The sequence below is a fragment of the Lactuca sativa genome, chromosome 9 (genome assembly GCF_002870075.4).
Source record: "Lactuca sativa cultivar Salinas chromosome 9, Lsat_Salinas_v11, whole genome shotgun sequence".
Taxonomy (NCBI): Eukaryota; Viridiplantae; Streptophyta; class Magnoliopsida; order Asterales; family Asteraceae; genus Lactuca; species Lactuca sativa.
Window position 1 is genome coordinate 183,542,109 of NC_056631.2, and position 12,417 is coordinate 183,554,525.

A 12,417-nucleotide genomic window follows, 5' to 3' on the forward strand; every position below is an offset into this window, starting at 1 on the left:
GAATTATATGATTTTAAAATGAAAATTGTGTTTGAAAATTTACGGTGTTACAAGCGCTGGTCACGTACGTGCTACATATTCACTTTATTCGGATGTGCCATCAGTTGGACGTTAATGTTGCCAGATACCGTTGCTTTGTCCACAACTGAATCCGAGTACATGTCTATGACGGAAGCAATAAAGGAGGAGATATGGTTGCAAGGACTTATTCAGAGTCTTGGTCTGAAGGTGGAGAAGCATGTCTAGTATTGTGACGGTCACAGTGCTTTGAGTCTTGCAAAGAACCCTGTGTATCACGAAAAGACGTAGCACATTGACCTCAGGCTGAATTTCATTCGGGATATTCTGGAAGGAGACAAGTTTTCAATACTGAAGATTGATACCAAAGTCAACCCTGCAGATATGTTGATAAAATTGTTGCCCAAGGAGAAGTTCAAGCTTTGCTTGGACTTGGTTGATGTTCGCATGAAAAAGGTCCATTCGGGGACGAATGGCGGGAAGGGAGAGGAAGTTCTTGTTCGAGGTGGAGTTCATAGGATGCTCAAGTCAATGTGGAGATTGTTAAATGTGACTCGAGCATTTAGATCATGTTCGTGGAGCATTTGGAGCACTTGGAACTAAATGAAGCACTTGGGGTTCATGGAGCATGCGACAAAGGAACAGATCATCTGAGAAAGGAATGGATCAAGTGCCAAAGGAACAGATCGTACAGAAGGGGGTTTGGAGTAACTAGAAGAGGTTTGAAGCACTTGGGAGTGATATGGAGCAACAAGGGATGCTTGTTGCGCCATATGATAAAGGGATGAGCCAAGAATGTTGTTCTTGTGCCATCATGGCACTCCTCTTGCGCCATCATGTTCACTCTTGCGCCATGAGGCTTGTTGTTGTGTCATGCATGTGCATGTTGCTCCATGGTGATGATGTTGCTCAAAGCTTGATGTTCTTGAGCTATCCATACTCCTTGTTGCGCCGTTTGGAGATGTTGTTGCGCGATGGAGAAGTTGTTGCACCATCATGGACTATCTTGGTACATGATGTGCCATATTGATTCCTTTATTGTGCCATGTTGATCCAAGTATGCCTAGAAGATGATAATGCTCAAGAATATTCCAGAAGATGCTGCATGGCGGATTGTGATTGGTTGACACCTTTCATGGGCTATAGGCGAATGGGTTTGGCTCATTAGGGTTTTAAGTCTGATCTCTCAAATATAAATAGGGATGAATGCTAGGTCATTTTGTATCTTGAATTCTAGAGTGATATACGAATCTCTGTGTAATTGTACTTGTAATCTCTGTTTGAGAACTCTAAAATAAAAGAATACTCCCCTCCTACCTGTGGACGTAGGTCACCTCAACCAAACCACATAAAAATCGTGTCTTATGTGCTTATAATTTTACTAGTTATCTGCTTTACTTCCTAACATCTTCGTTTGTTGGTTAACATCTTCACTTGTTGTTTGTTGGTTAACATCTTCACTTGTTGATTTGTATGTGCCAGCTTGGCGCCTTGACAAATGTCTTTAAAGATATGACACGGCAGTTTATATTTAACGCATCAGAATTTGAAACTAAATTGGTTATAGACATTTGTGACCATATATACTAGCAGGGGCAGTGGTGGAGGAACACTATTTCCACAGCCTAAACCCTACAAAATCTACTTGGCCTTCTTTTCATATATAGGTACGAAACAAGTAGTTTAAGGGGGTGTTTGGCTTAGCTTTTCAAGTCCAAAAGTTATTTTTGAAAAAGAAAAAAAAGCAAAAGATGTTTGGCAAAGCTTGTATTAAAAGTTACTTTTAGAGTTTTTATACAAGGAAAATGAACTTTTTGGAAAAGTTAAGAAATCTTGATTTTTTATAACTTATAACTTTTCCAAAAAGGATTTTGAACTTTTAAAAGCAAACACCCACATTTCATAGGAGGAGCAAGAAGTTATCAGTTTATGGCAGGTTCCACTTTTGTTTGAACCAAAACCTGAATAATAAGATGATTTCTCGTTCGATCGTTACCAAACTTCCCAAAATCAATCTGAAGTGGTATCGTTCAACTGCTTCACTCAATTCTTCCATAAAACTCGATCCCCTCGAATTACACAATCATAAAGACTGGTTAAGCCCAACTGAAGTCATCAAGATTTTCGAAACCCTAAAAGATCCCAATTCGACCCTCACTGTTCTTAATCAACTCTCAAAGCGGAAAGATTATAATCCCAATGAAGCTCTATACACATCCGTGGTAAATAATCTTTCAGAAGCCAAGAACTTCGATGGAATTGAAGAAGTAATGAAGAGAATCAAGGTCGAAAAAAGGTGTAGACTTTCCGATGGGTTTTTCTACAATGTCATCAGGATTTACGGGCTTCGTGCTGGTAGAATAAATAGAGCAATTGAGACGCTTTTCGATATGCCAAACTACAGTTCATGGCCAACGCCCAAAACGTTTAATTTTGTATTGAATTTGCTTGTGAACACCAAGCAGTTTGACGTAATCCATGAGGTTTACATGGGTGCTGGGAAATTAGGAGTTGAAATCGATGCTTGTTGTTTGAACATCATGATGAAAGGCTTGTGTAAAAACGGGGACATAAATGCTGCACTCCAAGTGTTCGATGAATTTCCTAAACAAAATTGTAAGCCTAATGTGAGAACCTTTTCAACTTTGATGCATGGATTGTGTAAACTTGGTCGTGTTGAGGAAGCTTTTTCATTGTTACACAAGATGGAAACAGAAGGTGTGGAGCCTGATACAATCTCCATAAACATACTGATTTCAGGTTTAAGGAAGAACAATCGAATCAAAGAAAGCATTGATGTTTTTGAGAAGATGTTGCTAAAAGGATGTGAACCCATTCCAAGCACATATCAAGAGGTTTTGTATGCATTAATCGATAGCAAAGAGTACATCAAGGCTATGAATTTAGCAAAAAAGATGTCATCCATGAAAATGGTTCCAAGTTTTGATTCATATAAATTGATCATCCATGGCCTTTGTGAAAAAAAGATTGTTGAAGATATTGATTTGGTTTTAAAACATATGATAGAAAATGGGTATTTACCAAAATTGTCAATGTGGAAGCAAATCCTTCAGTGTATACTTCGAAACTAGAAGCAATTAATAAAGTATTTTTTGATATATAGTACAAAAGATGCTTAGGTATCTCATTGTTTATACCAATTTTGATGGAAAAAATGTTCCAAACTAACATGATTTTGATTTTTTAACACTGAATTTGTATTTTCTCATATGATGTTATGCACTTTTGGTTTTTATATGTAAAACAGCAAATTTGGTGTTAACCTTTTTATTTTTAAAAATATTTGTTATATTAATATGATAACTAATTCAAAAAGATTTATCTTGCATTTTTGGTTTCATGTTACAAGTAAAATGGATAGTTTTGGCACCAAATAGTGACAAAAAAAAAAAAAAAAAACTATTTTATTTGGAACAAAGAACAAATTTGTCACAAGAACATCAAACAAAGGTCAAAAGTGCAATAAAAAATTTTCTGATCAAAATTAAAAAAAACCAGCTATGCTATACACATTGACCAAAATTATAATTCTCTATGACTTATAGAATTCTTAGTGATAAGACAGACACAAGTTAAACTTGTAAAATACCAAAAAAAAAATCTAAAAGTATTATCGAGTATTCTATATAAGTTAAAAAAAAATATGATACTAATAAGACACTCTTTAGATAACGCATTGATCCCATTATAAAAAATCAACTTATAATTAACTATTTATAATCAATTTTTTTTGGAAAACAATGCAATTTCAACCAATCAAAATATTTCAAAAAAAGACACACAGAGTGTCTCTATGGTAAAATAGGATGTCTTTTTAGACAACCCAAAAAATAGAATACAATTTTAACATTTTTTTTTTGTTTAAATGGTACAAACTGCTTTAGGTATTCAAGAAAATTTACACTTTTCTGGTGCAAAAAATAATGTAATATGTTGGAAATTGCTTAAAAATTGAGATCAAAAGCACCATCATGAAACATTTCCATTTACATACATCCAAGAAAAAAGTACAACAAACTAATTATAACTCATTATCAAACTACAAGCGAATCCATTATTCGCCTTTCAACATCATCTCCTCGGGAACCGTTTTCCGATTCCGGAGTTGTCTCAACACCCTCCACGGAATCAATCACACCAACTCGTGGACTTGTTTCTCCTTCAATTTCACAATCAGGCGACGGAATGGAATCCTCAAACGAAGAGTCTGATTCCACCGCCAATTCCGCATTTCTTCTCATTTTACTCCCCTTACCAGAAAGCACATGCTTCATACTTCTAGCCGAATCTCCCGCATGTCTCAATATACTTTTCGCCACATCTTTCACTTTCCTTTTAGGACTCTCCGGACAAATTTCGTCCTGTTTGATGTCCCCATCAGGGGACAGCAAATTTTCCTCCATAACTAAATTTACCGTCACCCCATTCTCATTCACCGCCCTAACATTTTGTCGCGGAGATGGAGATTGTGACTCCCAATTTTCATAATTTTCCCTTTTTTTAAAACTTCTAGTTTTTTCACCCTCTGTTTTTAGGGTTCTGTTCAAAACTGACCCAATTTTAGTCAAACCTCTTTTGACTCGGTTTCTTGTGTTTACTTTATTCCCTTCCAAGCTGTCATCTGAGAAACTGATGTCATCTAAGTTTGACCCAGGTTTGACCCTGTTCTTCCCTTTTCTCGGTTCCCAAATTTGAGGTACTTCCGATCCTGGATGATGAACCCATATGCCAGTCTGTCGCTGACCTTCAACATCGATGGGTTCAAAGTCGTCGGCCACTGGCGGCGGTTTTTCCGGCGGGTGGTCGCCGGAGGCGGCTCCTTTCCTGGTGTTAGGTATGGAAGAATCTTTTTTTAACTCATCGAATAATGCATCCACTTCACATGGTGGTGAAGTCGACTTTTTTTCGACTTCGGTGACTCTTACTGTGATATGTAATCTTCCTGTTTTGATGTTTTGAAGAGGTAACCACATGTCGTGTTTATCGCCATCTCTAAGATCATTGATTTTTATACAACAATCCCTGAAACAAAATCGTTAACTGATTAGTTTTTATAGTTAGATATCTAGTGAAAAAGATAACAAAAAAACGAACCCGAGGATGTCATCAATGAAGTGATCTTTATCACGGACTTCAATCATTAAAATATTCGGTGATTCCCATGTTGTAATGGGGATTTTGAACTCCTCTTGCCATTTTGGGGATAATGTTTTCTTTTGTGTTTTTGTTCTAAATCTATAAGCACCAAGTTGTCCTTTTACATAAGGATCAGCCAACCCTGAAAAAGAGTTTATTTTGTTTGTTAACACAAGAAATTGTTCATTTTTTTTTAATGGAAACTTACCATTCATGTCTGATGCTTTCATCCCCGATGCTTCAATAATCTCCACTAAGGTGTAAGCAACTGGCTCTTTGGCATCAATACAAAACCAAGGTTCTACACATAATAATATGTTACAACTGAGAGTAGATTAAATTTAAAGTATATATTAAGATAATTAATGGATTCAACACAAAACCAAGGTCATGTAGTTTACCTGCTTTTGGTGAAACGAATTTTTCAAGATCCACCACCAACATATTAGGCTACAAAAAACGGAAAACATTTGATTTTTTGTATTTTAACATTCTAAATTTATTTTTGTAAGATAATAATGAATTCTAAAGAAATCTACTACCTCAACTAGTGTCTCCTCGAATGCAAGCGTGAGAAGCTTGTCCTAATCAAGTAAAAGAATATTTATTAAACATAGATTTAAAAAAAAAAAAAAAAAAAAAAAAAAAAAAAGAGATTTGAAAATCAATGAAGATACTTGCCAGCCATCCGGCAATCCCAGGTAGTTCAGTAACATCGAGCCCATGAGCAAAAATTGGTTTCACGGTCAATTGAAAGTACGGTGGTTCAACAAAACACACCCTCAAACGGCCGACAAAAGGCCAATTTGGAAGGAATTTCACCCCAAGTAACACCTTAAATAATATAATAAATTGGAAAAAGTTGCATAAAAAACATATCAATAGTGACAAATATGTTTATAAAAGAAGTCCGAGGCTTTGGTTTCTATATGTCCATCAAAATACACTTCGAAGTATTTGATTTTTTTTTCTTTCTTCTCTTGTTTCTAGAGTGTAGAATAGATGTGATATTTATTTTTGAGACTATGTCACTATGTGTGTGTCATTAAGGGTTGGCTTGAGAGATTAATCTATGTGATTTTCAAAAAGTGTTATATAGTGAAAAAAAAAAATTCTCTCTAGAGACCCATGGTTTCTCTTCGGTTTTTCGGTTTTCGAGTTTTCCACGTGTATTCTTGTGCTATTATTTTTCTATTACTTTTTGTTGTTGGGAATCTTTGAGGCCATTTTCCTAACATGGAAAAAATTACATAAAAATTAAGTATCTACATCTTCATGTAGATTAATAGGGACTCACCTTCCCTTCAATATGCATTCCTGTCAAATGCATTTTTGTCCACATGCCAAACCCTAATCTTTTCGTCAGTTTCACAGCAAGTATCGCATTCATGTCTTCAGCTGTCCGAAAATTCATCCCCAACTCAAGAACCTTAAAACAAATTTTTTACAAAAATTCAAAATCCACCAAAATGAAAACATTTTTAACACTAGAATCCCATGGATAATTACCAAATGATCATCACCAGTAGATTGACGACAAACTCTCATATCTGTAAACATAGGAGGAGATCTTCCGAGGTATATATTCTGAACCACAGCTTCTTTCTACATTACACAGTTTACTTACAAAATTTTTTAATTTAATATAAAGAAAATTGAAAAGGGTAAAGGAAAACATATTCATATTTCATACAACAGTCCATGGTTTGTATTTCTGTAAGAACCAAGGTACGATAGGTAGTAGAATTTTCTGTGAGACTATCTCTTCCATACATATTGGCCATATCCTTTCAATAGAATGATTCAACCACCTTACAGATTCAGAATCCGAAAGTACCTATAAGAAAAAAAAAAATAAAAAAAAATCATCACTTTATGCTAAAATTCAGAAGTAGTAGTGAAGTTCAACTGTTCAAGTGAATCACCCTCTTTTGATTTGCTTGTTTTCGCTCCTCAAACTGTATCTTTTTTCTCAATCTCATTGCATAACGATCATGAACCTTAAAAAAAATGAATAAAAAAAATGAAGCAATTCAAAAAGAATAAGTTCAAAGTTCAATCACACATACAAATTACACAAATTTAACAGCTTACAAGGTAGAGATAGATGAACGAAAGGAAGTAAACCAGTGGGTGAAAGTAATCCAACGAAGAAAGCAACCAAATTAAAAACAACACAATGCCCACATGATGAATGATCGAACCCTGTTTTCCACCCATCTCTTTTTCCCAATCAATAAAATGAAGATTCAAAGCAAACCCCTTTCATTAAGATCCGCAATCTTTCGTAAAACCCAATTCATTAAGAGAGGATTGGATCACGATGCACGAATCACGAATCACGATGCAAGAATAATTAACGCTAACCCTAGGAAAATGCAACAGGAACATAAACATAGAGACGGAGGATTGCGAAATTAGCTCATTATTGATGCGTAATGCATCTAAGGATCGAAGTTCGAAAAAGGGATACAATTTAGAATGTGGGTTGTTGTCATTCGATATGAAGAATTGTTATTGAAGAAAGTGAGGAAGTAGTGATATTGAAGTGGATTTATTGACTGGTTTAACTGCTCCTTTCGATTTGTTTAATAAAGATGTGGTGCCCTAGTACAGATCTTCTTCCTGCTACACTTGCCGAGTCGGCAATGTCGAGCAATCGGACGTGTCATTCGCAGAAATAAACGGTTAATTTAATCGATTATGTTCTCTGTTTTTTGTACTTTTGTCACCCCAAAATTTGTACTTTCTTTTGTCAAATTTGGCCCTTTTAGCCCATTTGTTTCTAGAAATTTGCACTTTGCCCTATTATTATGTGGGTAAGGTAAACACGTAAAAGACAAATTAGGCGATTTGGTACAGAGTTTTTTCTTTCTTTTTTCTTTTTTCCTTTTTTTGGAAGCTTTTAGTTTTAATTTTTAGATTTCAGAAAAATATAAAAATAGAAAACCTTCGATTTTGAGCGGTGGTGAGTTTAGAATAAAAAATCGCGTGGTTACTAACCAATATTCAACTAGACCAATAAAAGTATGGTTTTAAAAACCGAACCGCAATGTTCAGTTTGATCGATTTGAGTTGGAACCATTCTTGTTTCCAGTTTTTTATCTAAAGAATCGTTTGTTAGCTATTAGTGACAACCGACCAGTTTGCCAAAAAAAATTGGTTCAACGGGACCGGTTGGACCTTTAAAAACAATGATATGTATAAATATATGTATTCTATTTTTAAAAACAACTGCAAAAGCCAATTTAGAATAAAAATTGCCCTTAGTAATCAACTTTTAACTTATTAGATAAGTTACAACTAGCCGTTTAAGTTAATGAAAAATTTTAAACATACCCGTTCTCTTTTTTTTTTTTTCAATTTTTTTTTCAACAAAAGATAGGTCCTTTATTTTTTTAAGCTATGTCTTAACATTTTGGATATATATAATTTGTAGTAAATATTGAAAAATTAGGTGGGTCAAAGGACCCACCTTGTGACATAATAGACTCGCCAATGATTTTGAGTAGAAGTTCATAATCTAAAAACAATCTTAAATAGCTTTTTGGAATTTCGCCTTTCGTTTTTATTTAATCTTTGTCTTTGTTTTTAATAAAAGACCCCTACACCAGCCACGTGTCATCTTTTAAGCACTGCCTTATGCCAAATGTCCTTTTATCATCATTTTACTCTCTCATTTTCCTGCTCAGTGATTCCCATCATCCATCAACATTCAATTTCAGTTCCTAAATATCAGAATTTTGTAATCAATTACTCAATCCCTGATTTCTCTCCGGTCAGTTTCCATTCTTTACGTAATCAATTCCAAATCATCGATGGATTCTTATCTCAAAATTTGTAAGGCAATCTTATTCTATTTTCAATCTTATAATGCGTGTTTGCACTTTATTATCACAAACAATTCAATGGATTATGTTTTTTATGTCACGATTCTGATACTATGGGAAGATGAATATTCCTTGGAATTCATGTTGATTCTTGTAACGACATGTGGATGTGTTATTCGGTAATCAGATGAATGGCCATTTACTGATTTCGTTGCTATGTAATTATGTTCCTTCATCTTATATTATGGAATAATTATCTGTCCATGATGATTTCAATGTATTTTTCGATTTCATGGTATTAGCAGATAAGGTTTTATTTTTATATGTTTATTTCTAATCAATTAATTGTCAAGTTCTTCCGTAAGGATCGATTTTTCCTCTATTACTCTCCTATTTAGGTCTTGAATGCGAAACATAGTCATTTCTTCTTCATCTCTTATCTTTGGTTTTTGCTTTGTTATGTTTTTAATTGGTATTGATTTTTAGGGTTTGATGCATTTCTGGTGGTATGTAGATTGTCCTTCAATGTTAGTATGCTCCGATTGGGATTTTTTATTTCTTTTTCTACAGTATTATTTTTTGGGCTTCACTGTGTAGAGCAAAATCATTATGCCTCCATTGCCCACTCATCTCCATCTTTCTCAAGTCCTATGTCGTGTATATTCATTTGGTAAGGTTTTTCATTCTTTTTCTAATTTGAAGTAATTATTAGTACTTATATGAACTTTCTCTATTTGGTTTTTTTTGCAAAAAGTTCAACAGAGGTCTAATCCCTTAAAAGGTTTTTGGTATCCAAAAAAAGATAACTTGGGGTTTTCACAAAGAAAAAAAAGATGTTTACTTTTATTATTGCGGACTATTAATCATCATGAAAGTCTCTTTTGTACAATTCCTTAATTATCCTGGTAAAGAAAAGATACCCACAAGAAATTGAAAAATTGTTAGGAGTTTTATTTTCAAGTGGAAAAATCTCTTCAAATTACTATAAAATCTAACTAAAATAAAAATGGTTTTATATGTGCACTAGAATTGGTTTTCTTAAAATCAAGATTTTGGTTGTAAATGGAGTAAAATGGGATGGATTCCAAGAAAATGTTTATGTAACATCCTAAAATTTAAGACCAAAAATTTCATTTTTAATCCAACAACTATAAAACCATTTGTCTGAAAACATCCATAGTATCAACTCATATCAAAATCAATGTATCAATAGTCAAAACATGTCATGATAAAACAACATCAGAGTATAACTCCCAAAGATCTCATGTGTGGAAATCATGGTGTGATGCGCTGCAATCCTGTCGGCTCATTTCCTTTCGAAGAAGAAGTAGCAGGCAACTCCTTAGGCTATCAATACCAAAATATCACCCAATTAGCAATTTGGTTCCAAACCATGATCCATAATCCTTACTTGGGGTGAAATGACCGTTTCACCCCCGACTCATCAAGGCCCAAATTATAAAATCCATGAAAGTCCATCAATTGCCCAATTTTTCCAACTTGGGCCTAAACCCTTACATGAAACCACCCTTTAGAACCTATTTTGTACTTCATAACCCCACAGGGGTCAACCTTGGTCAAAGTCAAGTCAAGGTCAAAGCCAACATCCAAGTCAAAGTCAATGTCAACGCTCCGAGTTGAATCAACTCGGCGAGTTCCCAGAATCATGATTTCGCGATCCAACTTGTCGAGTTCTTCTTTATCGATAGAGTCGGGACTTTTTAAGTCAACTCGTCGAGTGCCTCAGTCTGTCAGCCCCTTCTTAACTAATTAAGTCCCTATTCTTCAAATCAAGGCCTTATCTTCTAGATCCAAGTTGGAAATACGTCTAGAAATGTAAAGTTTCCAACTTACCCATTAAGGTCCTATCCCAACGCATAAAACTCAAACCCTAACCCCAAAATAACTTAGATCCAAGTTTAAAGGCCATCAATACTTTAAGATAGACCATGAGGTCATAAATCTAGACTCAAGGGACAATTTGGTCACGTAAAGCTCCCATCTTTACTCGCATGTATGGCCTAATAGAGCTTAAAAGACCAAAATGATGGTCTAAAGGTTGCATGGGACTTCCATGGCCATAGAGTTCGCACCTTTATGCCATGAACTCCCCTCAAGGCCCTAGATCAGAAGGGTTGGCCCAAATGGGACGTCTAAATCCCAACCATCAACTTACTTGAACAAAACATGAAGCAAAACATCCTAAGACTAGATCTAAGAATGTCATGGACAAGGTTGAAGCTTTATACCTCAGATGAATCAAAAATGAAACCCAACTTCTGGATCTACTCTCCTTCCACATGTCCTTGCTCCTCCTTTAAGCTTCCTCTTCTTCAAACCCACCAAGAATGCCCAAGATTAGCTCACAATCACCAAAAATGGTTTAGGGTTTGGAACTTGGAGGTTGGAAATGAGACCAAACCCTAGGGCTTAAGTTGTTTAACTAAGGTGCAAAGTCCCGATTTTAGGGTTTCCCAAACCCAGTCCAACTCGTCGAGTTGGTTTTTCAAAAACATGCGACCTTGCTTTCCAACACGTCGAGTTCTTCCCCATGGACTTGACGAGTTGGCTTTCTAATTGAATGTTTTTATTTCCTTAATTTTCCTTCTAGATTCTGGGTGTTACATTTTTCCCCCACTTAAAATGGACTTCGTCCTCGAAGTCTACTGCAATTGCCTACCCCGAAACAGCTCACGTGAAAAGCCTGCGGCTCCCACTATTTGTCATGAACCAACTGATGTTTCCTATGAGTACTGACAACCGTCATCCTGAGAGTAAAACCATTACCCCACGCAATCAAAGACCTTCCCAAGGCAACCAAAACTTCTATCCTGGAAATAGCAGCCGAACCTTCAACCCTTGCAAGCCAATTCTACCTTCTGAGACCTGAAGCCTACCATAACCTGGCTTCCCGACAACTCGCCTGTGTTGAAACAACTCTCTGTCAGTCTCTCAACTGTGAGCAAAACAATCATAACTCTTCCAACTCTGATCATAAATCAAAATATCCTGATCTACTAATACCATCCTTAGAGTAATTCTTCAATCTTGGTGAAGGACGACTCCTTGGTCTCTCAAATAAAACAGATCCTACTTCACCTAGAATTCTAAACCTAAGGTCTCAGTGGTCTGACCCCCTTTCAGACCCCTCACACCGAACTGTCACCACTCATACTGCTGCAAAAAAAAGAAAGAAAGTCACTGTGCATAAACGGCTACAGAACACTAATACTCGACAGAAGGCTCAGATAATCCTTCGAGTAGTAGATTCATTCGTGTAGCGGTTAGACTCATACCAGAGTTGTACAACAGGGTCATATCAACTACTCTGAGATTATTTAATCCTACTGCGAGTGACTTATCACTTCCCAATCAATCAGTTACTCCGTCCGTACTTGCAAACCTAAAACAC

The 12,417-nt window shown here is 35.7% G+C and overlaps 2 protein-coding genes across 2 annotated transcripts; one reads left to right on the top strand and one right to left on the bottom strand.

The window, feature by feature from the left end:
• Positions 1-1,921: 1,921 nt before the first annotated feature.
• On the top strand, positions 1,922-3,254 carry LOC111905072 (pentatricopeptide repeat-containing protein At3g14580, mitochondrial). The gene has a single exon (XM_023900752.3). The coding sequence runs from the start codon at positions 1,992-1,994 to the stop codon at positions 3,108-3,110; it is 1,119 nt and encodes a 372-aa protein (XP_023756520.1). The 5' UTR covers positions 1,922-1,991; the 3' UTR covers positions 3,111-3,254.
• A 725-nt stretch (positions 3,255-3,979) lies between these two features.
• On the bottom strand, positions 3,980-7,844 carry LOC111905071 (C2 domain-containing protein At1g53590). Its single transcript, XM_023900751.3, has 11 exons — positions 7,270-7,844; positions 7,101-7,175; positions 6,869-7,012; positions 6,685-6,780; positions 6,473-6,604; positions 5,857-6,009; positions 5,718-5,759; positions 5,577-5,625; positions 5,384-5,476; positions 5,134-5,317; positions 3,980-5,061 (listed from the first exon to the last, which is right to left on the bottom strand). The coding sequence occupies exons 1-11, from the start codon at positions 7,393-7,395 to the stop codon at positions 4,074-4,076; spliced, it is 2,082 nt and encodes a 693-aa protein (XP_023756519.1). The 5' UTR covers positions 7,396-7,844; the 3' UTR covers positions 3,980-4,073.
• Positions 7,845-12,417: the final 4,573 nt, after the last annotated feature.

Bases quoted from the DNA above. Each gene is read 5' to 3' on its own strand.
- LOC111905072 (XM_023900752.3), top strand. From the start codon at position 1,992: ATGATTTCTCGTTCGATCGTTACCAAACTTCCCAAAATCAATCTGAAG.
- LOC111905071 (XM_023900751.3), bottom strand. From the start codon at position 7,395: ATGGGTGGAAAACAGGGTTCGATCATTCATCATGTGGGCATTGTGTTG. The intron at 5,626-5,717 runs GTAGTAGATTTC...CGTTTTTTGTAG, and splicing joins TCGAGGAGACACTAGTTGAG to CCTAATATGTTGGTGGTGGA. The intron at 5,318-5,383 runs GTAAGTTTCCAT...ACTCTTTTTCAG, and splicing joins GAAAGCATCAGACATGAATG to GGTTGGCTGATCCTTATGTA.